Source organism: Notolepis coatsorum (assembly GCF_963971535.1).
Source record: "Notolepis coatsorum genome assembly, chromosome: 3".
Taxonomy (NCBI): domain Eukaryota; kingdom Metazoa; phylum Chordata; class Actinopteri; order Aulopiformes; family Paralepididae; genus Notolepis; species Notolepis coatsorum.
This window is the reverse complement of record NC_140167.1, coordinates 144,751,587-144,774,694: the sequence shown is the minus strand read 5'-3', so window position 1 is coordinate 144,774,694 and position 23,108 is coordinate 144,751,587. Positions and strand designations below refer to the sequence as shown.

Genomic DNA, 23,108 nt, shown 5'->3' with positions numbered 1-23,108 from the left:
TGCACCCCTATATTTTTGTCATTTAAATCAACACACATGCCCACATATCAATCTCACTTTCTATTAAGCAATATTGAGCTCATTTTGCCTTTCATTTCTAATGTTCATAGTGGACCCAATAACTCCCAGGAGGGATGTAGTATTCCTGCTGGATGGTTCTGATGGCACAAGGAATGGATTCCCAGCCATGCGTGATTTTGTTGAGAGAGTGGTGGAGAAACTCAATGTGGAAGAAAACAGTGACCGTGTCTCGGTGGTCCAGTACAGCAGAGATCAAGAGGTTCATTTCTATCTGAACACATACACCACAAAAGAGGATATTCTTGCCATAGTCAGGGGGCTGAGGCACAAAGGAGGCAGAACCCTCAACACCGGGGCAGCCCTTCTGTATGTCAGGGACAACGTCTTCACTGCCTCCTCTGGCAGCAGGCGCCTGGAAGGTGTCCCGCAGAAGTTGATACTGCTGAATGGTGGACGGTCTAATGATGATGTAGATACACCAGCCTCTGCCCTCGAAGAGCTGGGCATTTCGGTGTTTGGCATTGGTACAAGGAGCTCTGACAGCAGAGAATTGCAGAAGATATCCACTGACCCTAATCATATTCTTTCTGTGTCTGAATTCACTGACCTCCCCAACGTCCAAGAAAAGCTGTTTGCTGTTTTGAACAGAGTGCTAGTAAGGGCCACACACACGACACCAACCGTACATGGTAAGAAATTGGCTGTCTTGACCAGGCCCTTGAAGTTGTTTCTTTTGTAAATCATTCCTAGCTTGTACCTTGATAAGAATGTTTCCTGTTTAATAAGAAAGGGAAAATCCCCTGGAAAACTACTATGCATGCAGGAATCACCCTAATTCTTCTCTAATTTTGATATCCCCTAGCTGAAAGACGTGCTCCCGGAAGGGATGTTGTGTTTTTATTGGATGGATCTGATGGCACTAGAACTGGATTCCCAGCAATGCGTGACTTTGTCCAGAGAATAGTGGAGACACTCAATGTGGATAACAACAAAGATCGTGTCTCAGTGGTTCAGTACAGCAGAGAACCAGCTGTCCAGTTCTACCTGAACACATACACAACAAAGGGCAAGATCGTTGACACTGTCAAAGCTTTGAAGCACAAAGGCGGAAGACCCCTCAACACTGGAGCAGCTCTCCAGTACTTGAGGGACAATGTCTTCACTGCTTCCGCCGGAAGCAGGCGTCTGGAAGGGGTTCCACAGTTATTACTATTGCTAAGTGGTGGAAGGTCCTATGACAGCGTTAATACACCAGCCTCTGCTCTGAAAGAGTTGGGGGTCATGATCTTTGCAATTGGAACCAGGGGGTCTGACAGCAAAGAACTGCAGAAGATCTCCCATGAACCCAGTCATGCTCTGTCTGTGTCGGACTTCAGTGACCTTCCCAATGTTCAACAGCAGATTCAGTCCTCCATGGAGGCAGTGGTTATTGATGTTACTACAGAATCAACCACCGTTATAGGTATGTTTCATCTCATCACAGATAACACCTGACATTTAGCTGGATTGACAAGATACTGTAGTGTATTCATTTTGTCAGAGATTAGTGAACACTTCTGGTCCGCAATTTTTGCAAGGGAGGATTATCACATATTTCAAAGGCACTGAAATTGAAATAGCCATTGTTTCCGAAAAATTTCCATCAATCATCCACAGGCACGGTCTTTGCCTAGTTTATTTGACATTTTGTTCTTTGTTTCCTCAGTTGATCATGACACTGCCAGAAAGGATGTAGTATTCCTTCTAGATGGTTCTGACGGCACAAGGAATGGATTCCCAGCTATGCGTAATTTTGTTGAGAGAGTGGTGGAGAAACTCAATGTGGGAGCAAACAAAGATCACGTCTCTGTGGTCCAGTACAGCAGAGATCAAGAGGTTTATTTCTATCTGAACACATACACCACAAAAGAGGATATTCTTGCCATAGTCAGGGGGCTGAGGCACAAAGGAGGCAGAACCCTCAACACCGGGGCGGCCCTTCAGTATGTCAGGGACAACGTCTTCACTGCCTCCTCTGGCAGCAGGCGCCTGGAAGGTGTCCCGCAGAAGTTGATACTGCTGAATGGTGGACGTTCTAATGATGATGTAGATACACCAGCCTCTGCCCTCAAAGAGCTGGGCATTTCGTTGTTTGGCATTGGTACAAGGAGCTCTGACAGCAGAGAATTGCAGAAGATATCCACCGACCCTAATCATGCTTTTTCTGTGTCTGAATTCACTGACCTCCCCAACGTCCAAGAAAAGCTGTTTGCCGTCTTGAACAGAGTGCTAGTAAGGGCCACACCCACGACACCAACCGTACATGGTAAGAAATTGGCTGTCTTGACCAGGCCCCTGAAGTTGTTTCTTTTGTAAATCATTCCTAGCTTGTACCTTGATAAGAATGTTTCCTGTTTAATAAGAAAGGAAAAATCCCCTGGAAAAATACTATGCATGCAGGAATCACCCTAATTCTTCTCTAATTTTGATATCCCCTAGCTGAGAGACGTGCTCCCGGAAGGGATGTTGTGTTTTTATTGGATGGATCTGATGGCACTAGAACTGGATTCCCAGCAATGCGTGACTTTGTCCAGAGAATAGTGGAGACACTCAATGTGGATGACAACAAAGATCGTGTCTCAGTGGTTCAGTACAGCAGAGAACCAGCTGTCCAGTTCTACCTGAACACATACACAACAAAGGGCGAGATCCTTGACACTGTCAAAGCTTTGAAGCACAAAGGCGGAAGTCCCCTCAACACTGGAGCAGCTCTTCAGTACTTGAGGGACAATGTCTTCACTGCTTCCGCCGGAAACAGGCGTCTGGAAGGGGTTCCACAGTTTTTACTATTGCTAAGTGGTGGAAGGTCCTATGACAGCGTTAATACACCAGCCTCTGCTCTGAAAGAGTTGGGGGTCATGATCTTTGCAATTGGAACCAGGGGGTCTGACAGCAAAGAACTGCAGAAGATCTCCCATGAACCCAGTCATGCTCTCTCTGTGTCGGACTTCAGTGACCTTCCCAATGTTCAACAGCAGATTCAGTCCTCCATGGAGGCAGTGGTTATTGATGTTACTACAGAATCAACCACCGTTATAGGTATGTTTCATCTCATCACAGATAACACCCGACATTTAGCTGGATTGACAAGATACTGTAGTGTATTCATTTTGTCAGAGATTAGTGAACACTTCTGGTCCGCAATTTTTGCAAGGGAGGATTATCACATATTTCAAAGGCACTGAAATTGAAATAGCCATTGTTTCCGAAAAATGTCCATCAATCATCCACAGGCACGGTCTTTGCCTAGTTTATTTGACATTTTGTTCTTTGTTTCCTCAGTTGATCATGACACTGCCAGAAAGGATGTAGTATTCCTTCTAGATGGTTCTGACGGCACAAGGAATGGATTCCCAGCTATGCGTAATTTTGTTGAGAGAGTGGTGGAGAAACTCAATGTGGGAGCAAACAAAGACCACGTCTCTGTGGTCCAGTACAGCAGAGATCAAGAGGTTTATTTCTATCTGAACACATACACCACAAAAGAGGATATTCTTGCCATAGTCAGGGGGCTGAGGCACAAAGGAGGCAGAACCCTCAACACCGGGGCGGCCCTTCAGTATGTCAGGGACAACGTCTTCACTGCCTCCTCTGGCAGCAGGCGCCTGGAAGGTGTCCCGCAGAAGTTGATACTGCTGAATGGTGGACGTTCTAATGATGATGTAGATACACCAGCCTCTGCCCTCAAAGAGCTGGGCATTTCGTTGTTTGGCATTGGTACAAGGAGCTCTGACAGCAGAGAATTGCAGAAGATATCCACCGACCCTAATCATGCTTTTTCTGTGTCTGAATTCACTGACCTCCCCAACGTCCAAGAAAAGCTGTTTGCCGTCTTGAACAGAGTGCTAGTAAGGGCCACACCCACGACACCAACCGTACATGGTAAGAAATTGGCTGTCTTGACCAGGCCCTTGAAGTTGTTTCTTTTGTAAATCATTCCTAGCTTGTACCTTGATAAGAATGTTTCCTGTTTAATAAGAAAGGAAAAATCCCCTGGAAAAATACTATGCATGCAGGAATCACCCTAATTCTTCTCTAATTTTGATATCCCCTAGCTGAGAGACGTGCTCCCGGAAGGGATGTTGTGTTTTTATTGGATGGATCTGATGGCACTAGAACTGGATTCCCAGCAATGCGTGACTTTGTCCAGAGAATAGTGGAGACACTCAATGTGGATGACAACAAAGATCGTGTCTCAGTGGTTCAGTACAGCAGAGAACCAGCTGTCCAGTTCTACCTGAACACATACACAACAAAGGGCGAGATCCTTGACACTGTCAAAGCTTTGAAGCACAAAGGCGGAAGTCCCCTCAACACTGGAGCAGCTCTTCAGTACTTGAGGGACAATGTCTTCACTGCTTCCGCCGGAAACAGGCGTCTGGAAGGGGTTCCACAGTTTTTACTATTGCTAAGTGGTGGAAGGTCCTATGACAGCGTTAATACACCAGCCTCTGCTCTGAAAGAGTTGGGGGTCATGATCTTTGCAATTGGAACCAGGGGGTCTGACAGCAAAGAACTGCAGAAGATCTCCCATGAACCCAGTCATGCTCTGTCTGTGTCGGACTTCAGTGACCTTCCCAATGTTCAACAGCAGATTCAGTCCTCCATGGAGGCAATGGTTATTGATGTTACTACAGAATCAACCACCGTTATAGGTATATTTCATCTCATCACAAATAACACCCGACATTTTGCTGGATTAACAAGATACTGTAGTGTATTCATTTTGTCAGAGATCAGTGAACACTCCTGGTCCGCAATTTTTGCAAGGGAGGACTATCACATATTTCAAAGGCACTGAAATTGAAATAGCCATTGTTTCCGAAAAATTTCCACCATTCATCAATCATCCACAGGCACGGTCTGCCTAGTTTATTTGACATTTTGTTCTTTGTTTCCTCAGTTGATCATGACACTGCCAGAAAGGATGTAGTATTCCTTCTAGATGGTTCTGACGGCACAGGGAATGGATTCCCAGCTATGCGTAATTTTGTTGAGAGAGTGGTGGAGAAACTCAATGTGGGAGAAAACAAAGACCGCGTCTCTGTGGTCCAGTACAGCAGAGATCAAGAGGTTCATTTCTATCTGAACACATACACCACAAAAGAGGATATTCTTGCCACGGTCAGGGGGCTGAGGCACAGAGGAGGCAGACCCCTCAACACCGGAGCAGCCCTTCAGTATGTCAGGGACAACATCTTCACTGCCTCCTCTGGCAGCAGGCGCCTGGAAGGTGTCCCGCAGAAGTTGATACTGCTGAATGGTGGACGGTCTAATGATGATGTAGATACGCCAGCCTCTGCCCTCAAAGAGAATGGGGTCTTGATCTTCGGCATTGGGACCAGAAATTCTAGCACAGAGGTTCAAAGGATTTCCACTGATCCTAGTTATGCCCATTCTGTGTCCGAGTTCTCTGACCTCCCTAGTGTCCAGCAGTCCTTCATCGACTCTCTCGATACTGTAATTGTTGAGGTCACCCCAACAACGATAGGTAAGACACAGCTTGCTTTGATTGCCCCCTAGGAATATTTGTGAATGTGCACCCCTATATTTTTGTTATTTAAATCAACACACATGCCCACATATCAATCTCTCTTTCTATTAAGCAATATTGAGCTCATTTTGCCTTTCATTTCTAATGTTCATAGTGAACCCAATAACTCCCAGGAGGGATGTAGTATTCCTGCTGGATGGTTCTGATGGCACAAGGAATGGATTCCCAGCCATGTGTGATTTTGTTGAGAGAGTGGTGGAGAAACTCAATGTGGAAGAAAACAGTGACCGTGTCTCTGTGGTCCAGTACAGCAGAGATCAAGAGGTTCACTTCTATCTGAACACATACACCACAAAAGAGGATATTATTGCCATAGTCAGGGGGCTAAGGCACAAAGGAGGCAGAACCCTCAACACCGGGTCGGCCCTTCAGTATGTCAGGGACAATGTCTTCACTGCCTCCTCTGGCAGCAGGCGCCTGGAAGGTGTCCCGCAGAAGTTGATACTGCTGAATGGTGGACGGTCTAATGATGATGTAGATACACCAGCATCTGCCCTCAAAGAGCTGGGCATTTCGGTGTTTGGCATCGGTACAAGGAGCTCTGACAACAGAGAATTGCAGAAGATATCCACTGACCCTAATCATGCTCTTTCTGTGTCTGAATTCACTGACCTCCCCAACGTCCAAGAAAAGCTGTTTGCTGTCTTGAACAGAGTGCTAGTAAGGGCCACACCCACAACACCAACTGTACATGGTAAGAAATTGGCTGTCTTGACCAGGCCCTTGAAGTTGTTTCTTTTGTAAATCATTCCTAGCTTGTACCTTGATAAGAATGTTTCCTGTTTAATAAGAAAGGAAAAATCCCCTGGAAAAATACTATGCATGCAGGAATCACCCTAATTCTTCTCTAATTTTGATATCCCCTAGCTGAGAGACGTGCTCCCGGAAGGGATGTTGTGTTTTTATTGGATGGATCTGATGGCACTAGAACTGGATTCCCAGCAATGCGTGACTTTGTCCAGAGAATAGTGGAGACACTCAATGTGGATGACAACAAAGATTGTGTCTCAGTGGTTCAGTACAGCAGAGAACCAGCTGTCCAGTTCTACCTGAACACATACACAACAAAGGGCGAGATCCTTGACACTGTCAAAGCTTTGAAGCACAAAGGCGGAAGACCCCTCAACACTGGAGCAGCTCTCCAGTACTTGAGGGACAATGTCTTCACTGCTTCCGCCGGAAGCAGGCGTCTGGAAGGGGTTCCACAGTTATTACTATTGCTAAGTGGTGGAAGGTCCTATGACAGCGTTAATACACCAGCCTCTGCTCTGAAAGAGTTGGGGGTCATGATCTTTGCAATTGGAACCAGGGGGTCTGACAGCAAAGAACTGCAGAAGATCTCCCATGAACCCAGTCATGCTCTGTCTGTGTCGGACTTCAGTGACCTTCCCAATGTTCAACAGCAGATTCAGTCATCCATGGAGGCAGTGGTTATTGATGTTACTACAGAATCAACCACCGTTATAGGTATGTTTCATCTCATCACAGATAACACCCGACATTTAGCTGGATTGACAAGATACTGTAGTGTATTCATTTTGTCAGAGATTAGTGAACACTTCTGGTCCGCAATCTTTGCAAGGGAGGATTATCACATATTTCAAAGGCACTGAAATTGAAATAGCCATTGTTTCCGAAAAATGTCCATCAATCATCCACAGGCACGGTCTTTGCCTAGTTTATTTGACATTTTGTTCTTTGTTTCCTCAGTTGATCATGACACTGCCAGAAAGGATGTAGTATTCCTTCTAGATGGTTCTGACGGCACAAGGAATGGATTCCCAGCTATGCGTAATTTTGTTGAGAGAGTGGTGGAGAAACTCAATGTGGGAGCAAACAAAGACCACGTCTCTGTGGTCCAGTACAGCAGAGATCAAGAGGTTTATTTCTATCTGAACACATACACCACAAAAGAGGATATTCTTGCCACGGTCAGGGGGCTGAGGCACAGAGGAGGCAGACCCCTCAACACCGGAGCAGCCCTTCAGTATGTCAGGGACAACATCTTCACTGCCTCCTCTGGCAGCAGGCGCCTGGAAGGTGTCCCGCAGAAGTTGATACTGCTGAATGGTGGACGGTCTAATGATGATGTAGATACACCAGCCTCTGCCCTCAAAGAGAATGGGGTCTTGATCTTCGGCATTGGGACCAGAAATTCTAGCACAGAGGTTCAAAGGATTTCCACTGATCCTAGTTATGCCCATTCTGTGTCCGAGTTCTCTGACCTCCCTAGTGTCCAGCAGTCCTTCATCGACTCTCTCGATACTGTAATTGTTGTGGTCACCCCAACAACGATAGGTAAGACACAGCTTGCTTTGATTGCCCCCTAGGAATATTTGTGAATGTGCACCCCTATATTTTTGTTATTTAAATCAACACACATGCCCACATATCAATCTCACTTTCTATTAAGCAATATTGAGCTCTTTTTGCCTTTCATTTCTAATGTTCATAGTGGACCCAATAACTCCCAGGAGAGATGTAGTATTCCTGCTGGATGGTTCTGATGGCACAAGGAATGGATTCCCAGCCATGTGTGATTTTGTTGAGAGAGTGGTGGAGAAACTCAATGTGGAAGAAAACAGTGACCGTGTCTCTGTGGTCCAGTACAGCAGAGATCAAGAGGTTCATTTCTATCTGAACACATACACCAAAAAAGAGGATATTCTTGCCACGGTCAGGGGGCTGAGGCACAGAGGAGGCAGACCCCTCAACACCGGGGCAGCCCTTCAGTATGTTAGGGACAATGTCTTCACTGCCTCCTCTGGCAGCAGGCGCCTGGAAGGTGTCCCGCAGAAGTTGATACTGCTGAATGGTGGACGGTCTAATGATGATGTAGATACACCAGCCTCTGCCCTCAAAGAGCTGGGCATTTCGGTGTTTGGCATCGGTACAAGGAGCTCTGACAACAGAGAATTGCAGAAGATATCCACTGACCCTAATCATGCTCTTTCTGTGTCTGAATTCACTGACCTCCCCAACGTCCAAGAAAAGCTGTTTGCTGTCTTGAACAGAGTGCTAGTAAGGGCCACACCCACAACACCAACTGTACATGGTAAGAAATTGGCTGTCTTGACCAGGCCCTTGAAGTTGTTTCTTTTGTAAATCATTCCTAGCTTGTACCTTGATAAGAATGTTTCCTGTTTAATAAGAAAGGGAAAATCCCCTGGAAAAATACTATGCATGCAGGAATCACCCTAATTCTTCTCTAATTTTGATATCCCCTAGCTGAGAGACGTGCTCCCGGAAGGGATGTTGTGTTTTTATTGGATGGATCTGATGGCACTAGAACTGGATTCCCAGCAATGCGTGACTTTGTCCAGAGAATAGTGGAGACACTCAATGTGGATGACAACAAAGATCGTGTCTCAGTGGTTCAGTACAGCAGAGAACCAGCTGTCCAGTTCTACCTGAACACATACACAACAAAGGGCGAGATCCTTGACACTGTCAAAGCTTTGAAGCACAAAGGCGGAAGACCCCTCAACACTGGAGCAGCTCTCCAGTACTTGAGGGACAATGTCTTCACTGCTTCCGCCGGAAGCAGGCGTCTGGAAGGGGTTCCACAGTTATTACTATTGCTAAGTGGTGGAAGGTCCTATGACAGCGTTAATACACCAGCCTCTGCTCTGAAAGAGTTGGGGGTCATGATCTTTGCAATTGGAACCAGGGGGTCTGACAGCAAAGAACTGCAGAAGATCTCCCATGAACCCAGTCATGCTCTGTCTGTGTCGGACTTCAGTGACCTTCCCAATGTTCAACAGCAGATTCAGTCCTCCATGGAGGCAGTGGTTATTGATGTTACTACAGAATCAACCACCGTTATAGGTATGTTTCATCTCATCACAGATAACACCCGACATTTAGCTGGATTGACAAGATACTGTAGTGTATTCATTTTGTCAGAGATTAGTGAACACTTCTGGTCCACAATTTTTGCAAGGGAGGATTATCACATATTTCAAAGGCACTGAAATTGAAATAGCCATTGTTTCCGAAAAATGTCCATCAATCATCCACAGGCACGGTCTTTGCCTAGTTTATTTGACATTTTGTTCTTTGTTTCCTCAGTTGATCATGACACTGCCAGAAAGGATGTAGTATTCCTTCTAGATGGTTCTGATGGCACAAGGAATGGATTCCCAGCTATGCGTAATTTTGTTGAGAGAGTGGTGGAGAAACTCAATGTGGGAGCAAACAAAGACCACGTCTCTGTGGTCCAGTACAGCAGAGATCAAGAGGTTAATTTCTATCTGAACACATACACCACAAAAGAGGATATTCTTGCCACGGTCAGGGGGCTGAGGCACAGAGGAGGCAGACCCCTCAACACCGGAGCAGCCCTTCAGTATGTCAGGGACAACATCTTCACTGCCTCCTCTGGCAGCAGGCGCCTGGAAGGTGTCCCGCAGAAGTTGATACTGCTGAATGGTGGACGGTCTCATGATGATGTAGATACACCAGCCTCTGCCCTCAAAGAGAATGGGGTCTTGATCTTCGGCATTGGGACCAGAAATTCTAGCATAGAGGTTCAAAGGATTTCCACTGATCCTAGTTATGCCCATTCTGTGTCCGAGTTCTCTGACCTCCCTAGTGTCCAGCAGTCCTTCATCGACTCTCTCGATACTGTAATTGTTGTGGTCACCCCAACAACGATAGGTAAGACACAGCTTGCTTTGATTGCCCCCTAGGAATATTTGTGAATGTGCACCCCTATATTTTTGTTATTTAAATCAACACACATGCCCACATATCAATCTCACTTTCTATTAAGCAATATTGAGCTCTTTTTGCCTTTCATTTCTAATGTTCATAGTGGACCCAATAACTCCCAGGAGGGATGTAGTATTCCTGCTGGATGGTTCTGATGGCACAAGGAATGGATTCCCAGCCATGCGTGATTTTGTTGAGAGAGTGGTGGAGAAACTCAATGTGGAAGAAAACAGTGACCGTGTCTCTGTGGTCCAGTACAGCAGAGATCAAGAGGTTCATTTCTATCTGAACACATACACCAAAAAAGAGGATATTCTTGCCACGGTCAGGGGGCTGAGGCACAGAGGAGGCAGACCCCTCAACACCGGGGCAGCCCTTCAGTATGTTAGGGACAATGTCTTCACTGCCTCCTCTGGCAGCAGGCGCCTGGAAGGTGTCCCGCAGAAGTTGATACTGCTGAATGGTGGACGGTCTAATGATAATGTAGATACACCAGCCTCTGCTCTCAAAGAGCTGGGCATTTCGGTGTTTGGCATTGGTACAAGGAGCTCTGACAGCAGAGAATTGCAGAATATATCCACCGACCCTAATCATGCTATTTCTGTGTCTGAATTCACTGACCTCCCCAACGTCCAAGAAAAGCTGTTTGCCGTCTTGAACAGAGTGCTAGTAAGGGCCACACCCACGACACCAACCGTACATGGTAAGATATTGGCTGTCTTGACCAGGCCCTTGAAGTTGTTTCTTTTGTAAATCATTCCTAGCTTGTACCTTGATAAGAATGTTTCCTGTTTAATAAGAAAGGAAAAATCCCCTGGAAAAATACTATGCATGCAGGAATCACCCTAATTCTTCTCTAATTTTGATATCCCCTAGCTGAGAGACGTGCTCCCGGAAGGGATGTTGTGTTTTTATTGGATGGATCTGATGGCACTAGAACTGGATTCCCAGCAATGCGTGACTTTGTCCAGAGAATAGTGGAGACACTCAATGTGGATGACAACAAAGATCGTGTCTCAGTGGTTCAGTACAGCAGAGAACCAGCTGTCCAGTTCTACCTGAACACATACACAACAAAGGGCGAGATCCTTGACACTGTCAAAGCTTTGAAGCACAAAGGTGGAAGTCCCCTCAACACTGGAGCAGCTCTCCAGTACTTGAGGGACAATGTCTTCACTGCTTCCGCCGGAAGCAGGCGTCTGGAAGGGGTTCCACAGTTTTTACTATTGCTAAGTGGTGGAAGGTCCTATGACAGCGTTAATACACCAGCCTCTGCTCTGAAAGAGTTGGGGGTCATGCTCTTTGCAATTGGAACCAGGGGGTCTGACAGCAAAGAACTGCAGAAGATCTCCCATGAACCCAGTCATGCTCTGTCTGTGTCAGACTTCAGTGACCTTCCCAATGTTCAACAGCAGATTCAGTCCTCCATGGAGGCAATGGTTATTGATGTTACTACAGAATCAACCACCGTTATAGGTATATTTCATCTCATCACAAATAACACCTGACATTTTGCTGGATTAACAAGATACTGTAGTGTATTCATTTTGTCAGAGATCAGTGAACACTCCTGGTCCGCAATTTTTGCAAGGGAGGACTATCACATATTTCAAAGGCACTGAAATTGAAATAGCCATTGTTTCCGAAAAATTTCCACCATTCATCAATCATCCACAGGCACGGTCTGCCTAGTTTATTTGACATTTTGTTCTTTGTTTCCTCAGTTGATCATGACACTGCCAGAAAGGATGTAGTATTCCTTCTAGATGGTTCTGACGGCACAGGGAATGGATTCCCAGCTATGCGTAATTTTGTTGAGAGAGTGGTGGAGAAACTCAATGTGGGAGAAAACAAAGACCGCGTCTCTGTGGTCCAGTACAGCAGAGATCAAGAGGTTCATTTCTATCTGAACACATACACCACAAAAGAGGATATTCTTGCCACGGTCAGGGGGCTGAGGCACAGAGGAGGCAGACCCCTCAACACCGGAGCAGCCCTTCAGTATGTCAGGGACAACATCTTCACTGCCTCCTCTGGCAGCAGGCGCCTGGAAGGTGTCCCACAGAAGTTGATACTGCTGAATGGTGGACGGTCTAATGATGATGTAGATACGCCAGCCTCTGCCCTCAAAGAGAATGGGGTCTTGATCTTCGGCATTGGGACCAGAAATTCTAGCACAGAGGTTCAAAGGATTTCCACTGATCCTAGTTATGCCCATTCTGTGTCCGAGTTCTCTGACCTCCCTAGTGTCCAGCAGTCCTTCATCGACTCTCTCGATACTGTAATTGTTGAGGTCACCCCAACAACGATAGGTAAGACACAGCTTGCTTTGATTGCCCCCTAGGAATATTTGTGAATGTGCACCCCTATATTTTTGTTATTTAAATCAACACACATGCCCACATATCAATCTCTCTTTCTATTAAGCAATATTGAGCTCATTTTGCCTTTCATTTCTAATGTTCATAGTGAACCCAATAACTCCCAGGAGGGATGTAGTATTCCTGCTGGATGGTTCTGATGGCACAAGGAATGGATTCCCAGCCATGTGTGATTTTGTTGAGAGAGTGGTGGAGAAACTCAATGTGGAAGAAAACAGTGACCGTGTCTCTGTGGTCCAGTACAGCAGAGATCAAGAGGTTCATTTCTATCTGAACACATACACCACAAAAGAGGATATTATTGCTATAGTCAGGGGGCTGAGGCACAAAGGAGGCAGAACCCTCAACACCGGGTCGGCCCTTCAGTATGTCAGGGACAACGTCTTCACTGCCTCCTCTGGCAGCAGGCGCCTGGAAGGTGTCCCGCAGAAGTTGATACTGCTGAATGGTGGACGGTCTAATGATGATGTAGATACACCAGCATCTGCCCTCAAAGAGCTGGGCATTTCGGTGTTTGGCATTGGTACAAGGAGCTCTGACAACAGAGAATTGCAGAAGATATCCACTGACCCTAATCATGCTCTTTCTGTGTCTGAATTCACTGACCTCCCCAACGTCCAAGAAAAGCTGTTTGCTGTCTTGAACAGAGTGCTAGTAAGGGCCACACCCACAACACCAACTGTACATGGTAAGAAATTGGCTGTCTTGACCAGGCCCTTGAAGTTGTTTCTTTTGTAAATCATTCCTAGCTTGTACCTTGATAAGAATGTTTCCTGTTTAATAAGAAAGGGAAAATCCCCTGGAAAAATACTATGCATGCAGGAATCACCCTAATTCTTCTCTAATTTTGATATCCCCTAGCTGAGAGACGTGCTCCCGGAAGGGATGTTGTGTTTTTATTGGATGGATCTGATGGCACTAGAACTGGATTCCCAGCAATGCGTGACTTTGTCCAGAGAATAGTGGAGACACTCAATGTGGATGACAACAAAGATCGTGTCTCAGTGGTTCAGTACAGCAGAGAACCAGCTGTCCAGTTCTACCTGAACACATACACAACAAAGGGCGAGATCCTTGACACTGTCAAAGCTTTGAAGCACAAAGGCGGAAGACCCCTCAACACTGGAGCAGCTCTCCAGTACTTGAGGGACAATGTCTTCACTGCTTCCGCCGGAAGCAGGCGTCTGGAAGGGGTTCCACAGTTATTACTATTGCTAAGTGGTGGAAGGTCCTATGACAGCGTTAATACACCAGCCTCTGCTCTGAAAGAGTTGGGGGTCATGATCTTTGCAATTGGAACCAGGGGGTCTGACAGCAAAGAACTGCAGAAGATCTCCCATGAACCCAGTCATGCTGTGTCTGTGTCGGACTTCAGTGACCTTCCCAATGTTCAACAGCAGATTCAGTCCTCCATGGAGGCAGTGGTTATTGATGTTACTACAGAATCAACCACCGTTATAGGTATGTTTCATCTCATCACAGATAACACCCGACATTTAGCTGGATTGACAAGATACTGTAGTGCAGTGGTTCTCAACTGGTCTAGCCTCGGGACCCAACATTTTCCTTAGTCATTAAGTCGCGACCCACATTTTTTAACCACTATGATTTATTTCAACAAAAAAAATTGCAGTAATACACAATCTTTCATGCACTGTTAAAACATGAAATAAACACAAATAAGTGCAACAAAAGTGCAACTAGGGCTAAAAACCCAATGAAATAAAATAATAGTAAATAATATAATTATGCTTCTTAGCAGATGTCTTAGCTTAACATAACAAACCTATGTTTGGGGGAACTAATGGGATAACTGGGGTTGCAATAAAAGTGCAACTAGGGCTAAAAACCCAATGAAATAAAATAATAATAATAAATAATTATGCTTCTTAGCAGACTTCTTAGCTTAACATAACAGACCTACAGTAAGTTTGCGGGAACTAATGGGATAACTGTGGTTGCAACAAAAGTGCAACTAGGGATAAAAACACAATGAAATAAAATAATAATAATAATAATAATAATAATAATAATAATAATAATAATAATAATAATAATAATAATAATAATAATAATAATAATAATAATAATAATAATAATAATAATAATAATAATAATAATAATAATAAGAAGAAATAATATATCCTTCTTAGCAGACTTCTTAGCTTAACATCCCAGAGAACGAATGGGATAACTGGGGATATTGTTTGGTCCTGACAAGAGTCTCAAAGTCTGGGGTGATGGTAGACAAAGCAACTCTGAGGTCATGCTCAATGTCCAATCTTTTCATCTGCTTTGTCTTCAGCTGGACCAGAGCTAAGAAGCCACTTTCACAAAGATAGGTAGTGAAAAAAGAAAATATATATAAAAAAGAAAATAATAATAAAAAAAAAATATAATAAAAAAAGATTACACACACATCCGCGACCCACTCAAAATGGCCCCGCAACCCACCAGTTGAGAAACACTACTGTAGTGTATTCATTTTGTCCAAGATTAGTGAACACTCATGGTCCGCAATTTTTGCAAGGGAGGATTATCACATATTTCAAAGGCAATGAAATTGAAACAGCCATTGTTTCCGAAAAATTTCCACCATTCATCAATCATCCACAGGCACGGTCTTTGCCTAGTTTATTTGACATTTTGTTCTTTGTTTCCTCAGTTGATCATGACACTGCCAGAAAGGATGTAGTATTCCTGCTGGATGGTTCTGATGGCACAAGGAATGGATTCCCAGCCATGCGTGATTTTGTTGAGAGAGTGGTGGAGAAACTCAATGTGGGAGCAAACAAAGACCACGTCTCTGTGGTCCAGTACAGCAGAGATCAAGAGGTTTATTTCTATCTGAACACATACACCACAAAAGAGGATATTCTTGCCATAGTCAGGGGGCTGAGGCACAAAGGAGGCAGAACCCTCAACACTGGGGCGGCCCTTCAGTATGTCAGGGACAACGTCTTCACTGCCTCCTCTGGCAGCAGGCGCCTGGAAGGTGTCCCGCAGAAGTTGATACTGCTGAATGGTGGACGGTCTAATGATGATGTAGATACACCAGCCTCTGCCCTCAAAGAGCTGGGCATTTCGTTGTTTGGCATTGGTACAAGGAGCTCTGACAGCAGAGAATTGCAGAAGATATCCACCGACCCTAATCATGCTTTTTCTGTGTCTGAATTCACTGACCTCCCCAACGTCCAAGAAAAGCTGTTTGCCGTCTTGAACAGCGTGCTAGTAAGGGCCACACCCACGACACCAACCGTACATGGTAAGAAATTGGCTGTATTGACCAGGCCCCTGAAGTTGTTTCTTTTGTAAATCATTCCTAGCTTGTACCTTGATAAGAATGTTTCCTGTTTAATAAGAAAGGAAAAATCCCCTGGAAAAATACTATGCATGCAGGAATCACCCTAATTCTTCTCTAATTTTGATATCCCCTAGCTGAGAGACGTGCTCCCGGAAGGGATGTTGTGTTTTTATTGGATGGATCTGATGGCACTAGAACTGGATTCCCAGCAATGCGTGACTTTGTCCAGATAATAGTGGAGACACTCAATGTGGATGACAACAAAGATCGTGTCTCAGTGGTTCAGTACAGCAGAGAACCAGCTGTCCAGTTCTACCTGAACACATACACAACAAAGGGCGAGATCCTTGACACTGTCAAAGCTTTGAAACACAAAGGTGGAAGTCCCCTCAACACTGGAGCAGCTCTCCAGTACTTGAGGGACAATGTCTTCACTGCTTCCGCCGGAAGCAGGCGTCTGGAAGGGGTTCCACAGTTTTTACTATTGCTAAGTGGTGGAAGGTCCTATGACAGCGTTAATACACCAGCCTCTGCTCTGAAAGAGTTGGGGGTCATGATCTTTGCAATTGGAACCAGGGGGTCTGACAGCAAAGAACTGCAGAAGATCTCCCATGAACCCAGTCATGCTCTGTCTGTGTCAGACTTCAGTGACCTTCCCAATGTTCAACAGCAGATTCAGTCCTCCATGGAGGCAATGGTTATTGATGTTACTACAGAATCAACCACCGTTATAGGTATATTTCATCTCATCACAAATAACACCCGACATTTTGCTGGATTAACAAGATACTGTAGTGTATTCATTTTGTCAGAGATCAGTGAACACTCCTGGTCCGCAATTTTTGCAAGGGAGGATTATCACATATTTCAAAGGCAATGAAATTGAAACAGCCATTGTTTCCGAAAAATGTCAACCATTCATCAATCATCCACAGGCACGGTCTTTGCCTAGTTTATTTGACATTTTGTTCTTTGTTTCCTCAGTTGATCATGACACTGCCAGAAAGGATCTAGTATTGCTTTTAGATGGTTCTGACGGCACAAGGAATGGATTCCCAGCTATGCGTAATTTTGTTGAGAGGGTGGTGGAGAAACTCAATGTGGGAGCAAACAAAGACCGCGTCTCTGTGGTCCAGTACAGCAGAGATCAAGAGGTTCATTTCTATCTGAACACATACACCACAAAAGAGGATATTCTTGCCACGGTCAGGGGGCTGAGGCACAGAGGAGGCAGACCCATCAACACCGGGGCAGCCCTTCAGTATGTTAGGGACACCGTCTTCACTGCTTCCTCTGGCAGCAGGCGCCTGGAAGGTGTCCCGCAGAAGTTGATACTGCTGAATGGTGGACGGTCTAATGATGATGTAGATACACCAGCCTCTGCTCTCAAAGAGAATGGGGTCTTGATCTTCGGCATTGGGACCAGAAATTCTAGCACAGAGGTTCAAAGGATTTCCACTGATCCTAGTTATGCCATTTCTGTGTCCGAGTTCTCTGACCTCCCTAGTGTCCAGCAGTCCTTTATCGACTCTCTCGATACTGTAATTGTTGAGGTCACCCCAACAACGATAGGTAAGACACAGCTTGCTTTGATTGCCCCCTAGGAATATTTGTGAATGTGCACCCCTATATTTTTGTTATTTAAATCAACACACATGCCCACATATCAATCTCACTTTCTATTAAGCAATATTGAGCTCATTTTGCCTTTCATTTCTAATGTTCATAGTGGACCCAATAACTCCCAGGAGGGATGTAGTATTCCTGCTGGATGGTTCTGATGGCACAAGGAATGGATTCCCAGCCATGCGTGATTTTGTTGAGAGAGTGGTGGAGAAACTCAATGTGGAAGAAAACAGTGACCGTGTCTCTGTGGTCCAGTACAGCAGAGATCAAGAGGTTCATTTCTATCTGAACACATACAACACAAAAGAGGATATTCTTGCCACGGTCAGGGGGCTGAGGCACAGAGGAGGCAGACCCCTCAACACCGGGGCAGCCCTTCAGTATGTTAGGGACAACGTCTTCACTGCCTCCTCTGGCAGCAGGCGCCTGGAAGGTGTCCCGCAGAAGTTGATACTGCTGAATGGTGGACGGTCTAATGATGATGTAGATACACCAGCCTCTGCCCTCAAAGAGAATGGGGTCTTGATCTTCGGCATTGGGACCAGAAATTCTAGCACAGAGGTTCAAAGGATTTCCACTGATCCTAGTTATGCCCATTCTGTCTCCGAGTTCTCTGACCTCCCTAGTGTCCAGCAGTCCTTCATCGACTCTCTCGATACTGTAATTGTTGAGGTCACCCCAACAACGATAGGTAAGACACAGCTTGCTTTGATTGCCCCCTAGGAATATTTGTGAATGTGCACCCCTATATTTTTGTTATTTAAATCAACACACATGCCGACATATCAATCTCACTTTCTATTAAGCAATATTGAGCTCATTTTTCCTTTCATTTCTAATGTTCATAGTGGACCCAATAACTCCCAGGAGGGATGTAGTATTCCTGCTGGATGGTTCTGATGGCACAAGGAATGGATTCCCAGCCATGCGTGATTTTGTTGAGAGAGTGGTGGAGAAACTCAATGTGGAAGAAAACAGTGACCGTGTCTCTGTGGTCCAGTACAGCAGAGATCAAGAGGTTCATTTCTATCTGAACACATACACCACAAAAGAGGATATTCTTGCCATAGTCAGGGGCCTGAGGCACAAAGGAGGCAGAACCCTCAACACCGGGGCGGCCCTTCAGTATGTCAGGGACAACGTCTTCACTGCCTCCTCTGGCAGCAGGCGCCTGGAAGGTGTCCCACAGAAGTTGATACTGCTGAATGGTGGACGGTCTAATGATGATGTAGATACACCAGCCTCTGCCCTCAAAGAGCTGGGCATTTCGGTGTTTGGCATTGGTACAAGGAGCTCTGACAGCAGAGAATTGCAGAAGATATCCACCGACCCTAATCATGCTCTTTCTGTGTCTGAATTCACTGACCTCCCCAACATCCAAGAAAAGCTGTTTGCCGTCTTGAACAGAGTGATAGTAAGGGCCACACCCACGACACCAACCGTACATGGTAAGAAATTGGCTGTCTTGACCAGGCCCTTGAAGTTGTTTCTTTTGTAAATCATTCCTAGCTTGTACCCTGATAAGAATTTTCCTGTTTAATAAGAAAGGGAAAATCCCCTGGAAAAATACTATGCATGCAGGAATCACCCTAATTCTTCTCAAATTTTGATATCCCCTAGCTGAGAGACGTGCTCCCGGAAGGGATGTTGTGTTTTTATTGGATGGATCTGATGGGACTAGAACTGGATTCCCAGCAATGCGTGACTTTGTCCAGAGAATAGTGGAGACACTCAATGTGGATGACAACAAAGATCGTGTCTCAGTGGTTCAGTACAGCAGAGAAGCAGCTGTCCAGTTCTACCTGAACACATACACAACAAAGGGCGAGATCCTTGACACTGTCAAAGCTTTGAAGCACAAAGGTGGAAGACCCCTCAACACTGGAGCAGCTCTCCAGTACTTGAGGGACAATGTCTTCACTGCCTCCGCCGGAAGCAGGCGTCTGGAAGGTGTTCCACAGTTATTACTATTGCTAAGTGGTGGAAGGTCCTATGACAGCGTTAATACACCAGCCTCTGCTCTGAAAGAGTTGGGGGTCATGATCTTTGCAATTGGAACCAGGGGGTCTGACAGCAAAGAACTGCAGAAGATCTCCCATGAACCCAGTCATGCTCTGTCTGTGTCGGACTTCAGTGACCTTCCCAATGTTCAACAGCAGATTCAGTCCTCCATGGAGGCAGTGGTTATTGATGTTACTACAGAATCAACAACCGTTATAGGTATGTTTCATCTCATCACAGATAACACCTGGCATTTTGCTGGATTGACAAGATACTGTAGTGTATTCATTTTGTCCGAGATTAGTGAACACTCCTGGTCCGCAATTTTTGCAAGGGAGGATTATCACATATTTCAAAGGCAATGAAATTGAAACAGCCATTGTTTCCGAAAAATGTCCACCATTCATCAATCATCCACAGGCACTGTCTTTGCCTAGTTTATTTGACATTTTGTTCTTTGTTTCCTCAGTTGATCATGACACTGCCAGAAAGGATGTAGTATTCCTTCTAGATGGTTCTGATGGCACAAGGAATGGATTCCCAGCTATGCGTAATTTTGTTGAGAGAGTGGTGGAGAAACTCAATGTGGGAGCAAACAAAGACCGCGTCTCTGTGGTCCAGTACAGCAGAGATCAAGAGGTTCATTTCTATCTGAACACATACACCACAAAAGAGGATATTCTTGCCACGGTCAGGGGGCTGAGGCACAGAGGAGGCAGACCCCTCAACACCGGGGCAGCCCTTCAGTATGTTAGGGACAACGTCTTCACTGCTTCCTCTGGCAGCAGGCGCCTGGAAGGTGTCCCGCAGAAATTGATACTGCTGAATGGTGGACGGTCTAATGATGATGTAGATACACCAGCCTCTGCCCTCAAAGAGAATGGGGTCTTGATCTTCGGCATTGGGACCAGAAATTCTAGCACAGAGGTTCAAAGGATTTCCACTGATCCTAGTTATGCCCATTCTGTGTCCGAGTTCTCTGACCTCCCTAGTGTCCAGCAGTCCTTCATCGACTCTCTCGATACTGTAATTGTTGAGGTCACCCCAACAACGATAGGTAAGACACAGCTTGCTTTGATTGCCCCCTAGGAATATTTGTGAATGTGCATCCCTATATTTTTGTTATTTAAATCAACACACATGCCCACATATCAATCTCACTTTCTATTAAGCAATATTGAGCTCATTTCGCCTTTCATTTCTAATGTTCATAGTGGATCCAATAACTCCCAGGAGGGATGTAGTATTCCTGCTGGATGGTTCTGATGGCACAAGGAATGGATTCCCAGCCATGCGTGATTTTGTTGAGAGAGTGGTGGAGAAACTCAATGTGGAAGAAAACAGTGACCGTGTCTCTGTGGTCCAGTACAGCAGAGATCAAGAGGTTCATTTCTATCTGAACACATACACCACAAAAGAGGATATTCTTGCCATAGTCAGGGGCCTGAGGCACAAAGGAGGCAGAATCCTCAACACCGGGGCGGCCCTTCAGTATGTCAGGGACAACGTCTTCACTGCCTCCTCTGGCAGCAGGCGCCTGGAAGGTGTCCCACAGAAGTTGATACTGCTGAATGGTGGACGGTCTAATGATGATGTAGATACACCAGCCTCTGCCCTCAAAGAGCTGGGCATTTCGGTGTTTGGCATTGGTACAAGGAGCTCTGACAGCAGAGAATTGCAGAAGATATCCACCGACCCTAATCATGCTCTTTCTGTGTCTGAATTCACTGACCTCCCCAACGTCCAACAAAAGCTGTTTGCCGTCTTGAACAGAGTGCTAGTAAGGGCCACACCCACGACACCAACCGTACATGGTAAGAAATTGGCTGTCTTGACCAGGCCCTTGAAGTTGTTTCTTTTGTAAATCATTCCTAGCTTGTACCTTGATAAGAATGTTTCCTGTTTAATAAGAAAGGGAAAATCCCCTGGAAAAAGACAATTATGCATGCAGGAATCACCCTAATTCTTAAATTTTGATATCCCCTAGCTGAGAGACGTGCTCCCGGAAGGGATGTTGTGTTTTTATTGGATGGATCTGATGGCACTAGAACTGGATTCCCAGCAATGCGTGACTTTGTCCAGAGAATATCGGAGACACTCAATGTGGATGACAACAAAGATCGTGTCTCAGTGGTTCAGTACAGCAGAGAACCAGCTGTCCAGTTCTACCTGAACACATACACAACAAAGGGCGAGATCCTTGACACTGTCAAAGCTTTGAAGCACAAAGGCGGAAGACCCCTCAACACTGGAGCAGCTCTCCAGTACTTGAGGGACAATGTATTCACTGCCTCTGCCGGAAGCAGGCGTCTGGAAGGTGTTCCACAGTTATTACTATTGCTAAGTGGTGGAAGGTCCTATGACAGCGTTAATACACCAGCCTCTGCTCTGAAAGAGTTGGGGGTCATGATCTTTGCAATTGGAACCAGGGGGTCTGACAGCAAAGAACTGCAGAAGATCTCCCATGAACCCAGTCATGCTCTGTCTGTGTCGGACTTCAGTGACCTTCCCAATGTTCAACAGCAGATTCAGTCCTCCATGGAGGCAGTGGTTATTGATGTTACTACAGAATCAACCACTATTATAGGTATGTTTCATCTCATCACAGATAACACCCGACATTGTGCTGGATTGACAAGATACTGTAGTGTATTCATTTTTTCCGAGATTAGTGAACACTCCTGGTCCGCAATTTTTGCAAGGGAGGATTATCACATATTTCAAAGGCAATGCAATTGAAACAGCCATTGTTTCCGAAAAATGTCCACCATTCATCAATCATCCACAGGCACGGTCTTTGCCTAGTTTATTTGACATTTTGTTCTTTGTTTCCTCAGTTGATCATGACACTGCCAGAAAGGATGTAGTATTCCTTCTAGATGGTTCTGACGGCACAAGGAATGGATTCCCAGCTATGCGAAATTTTGTTGAGAGAGTGGTGGAGAAACTCAATGTGGGAGCAAACAAAGACCACGTCTCTGTGGTCCAGTACAGCAGAGATCAAGAGGTTCATTTCTATCTGAACACATACACCACAAAAGAGGATATTCTTGCCACGGTCAGGGGGCTGAGGCACAGAGGAGGCAGACCCCTCAACACCGGAGCAGCCCTTCAGTATGTCAGGGACAACATCTTCACTGCCTCCTCTGGCAGCAGGCGCCTGGAAGGTGTCCCGCAGAAGTTGATACTGCTGAATGGTGGACGGTCTAATGATGATGTAGATACACCAGCCTCTGCTCTCAAAGAGAATGGGGTCTTGATCTTCGGCATTGGGACCAGAAATTCTAGCACAGAGGTTCAAAGGATTTCCACTGATCCTAGTTATGCCATTTCTGTGTCCGAGTTCTCTGACCTCCCTAGTGTCCAGCAGTCCTTCATCGACTCTCTCGATACTGTAATTGTTGAGGTCACCCCAACAACGATAGGTAAGACACAGCTTGCTTTGATTGCCCCCTAGGAATATTTGTGA

At 45.5% G+C, this 23,108-nt stretch overlaps 4 protein-coding genes across 4 annotated transcripts in view; all 4 read left to right on the top strand.

Annotated features, from left to right (window-relative positions):
* col6a3 (collagen, type VI, alpha 3) overlaps positions 1-23,108 on the top strand; it is a 169,557-nt gene that overhangs the window by 73,036 nt on the left and 73,413 nt on the right. The gene's annotated exons all lie outside the window — the stretch shown is intronic.
* Positions 101-5,583, top strand: LOC311225085 (collagen alpha-3(VI) chain-like; the record flags this gene model as incomplete). Its single annotated transcript, XM_084310292.1, has 7 exons — positions 101-710; positions 884-1,483; positions 1,727-2,326; positions 2,500-3,099; positions 3,343-3,942; positions 4,116-4,715; positions 4,964-5,583. 7 exons carry the CDS (start codon positions 101-103, stop codon positions 5,581-5,583), a joined length of 4,230 nt encoding a protein of 1,409 aa, XP_084166418.1.
* On the top strand, positions 5,786-10,305 carry LOC311225084 (collagen alpha-3(VI) chain-like; the record flags this gene model as incomplete). Its single annotated transcript, XM_084310291.1, has 6 exons — positions 5,786-6,143; positions 6,482-7,081; positions 7,325-7,912; positions 8,070-8,669; positions 8,843-9,442; positions 9,686-10,305. The coding sequence occupies 6 exons, from the start codon at positions 5,786-5,788 to the stop codon at positions 10,303-10,305; spliced, it is 3,366 nt and encodes a 1,121-aa protein (XP_084166417.1).
* On the top strand, positions 18,477-23,096 carry LOC311225083 (collagen alpha-3(VI) chain-like; the record flags this gene model as incomplete). Its single annotated transcript, XM_084310290.1, has 6 exons — positions 18,477-19,086; positions 19,259-19,858; positions 20,109-20,696; positions 20,854-21,453; positions 21,627-22,226; positions 22,477-23,096. The coding sequence occupies 6 exons, from the start codon at positions 18,477-18,479 to the stop codon at positions 23,094-23,096; spliced, it is 3,618 nt and encodes a 1,205-aa protein (XP_084166416.1).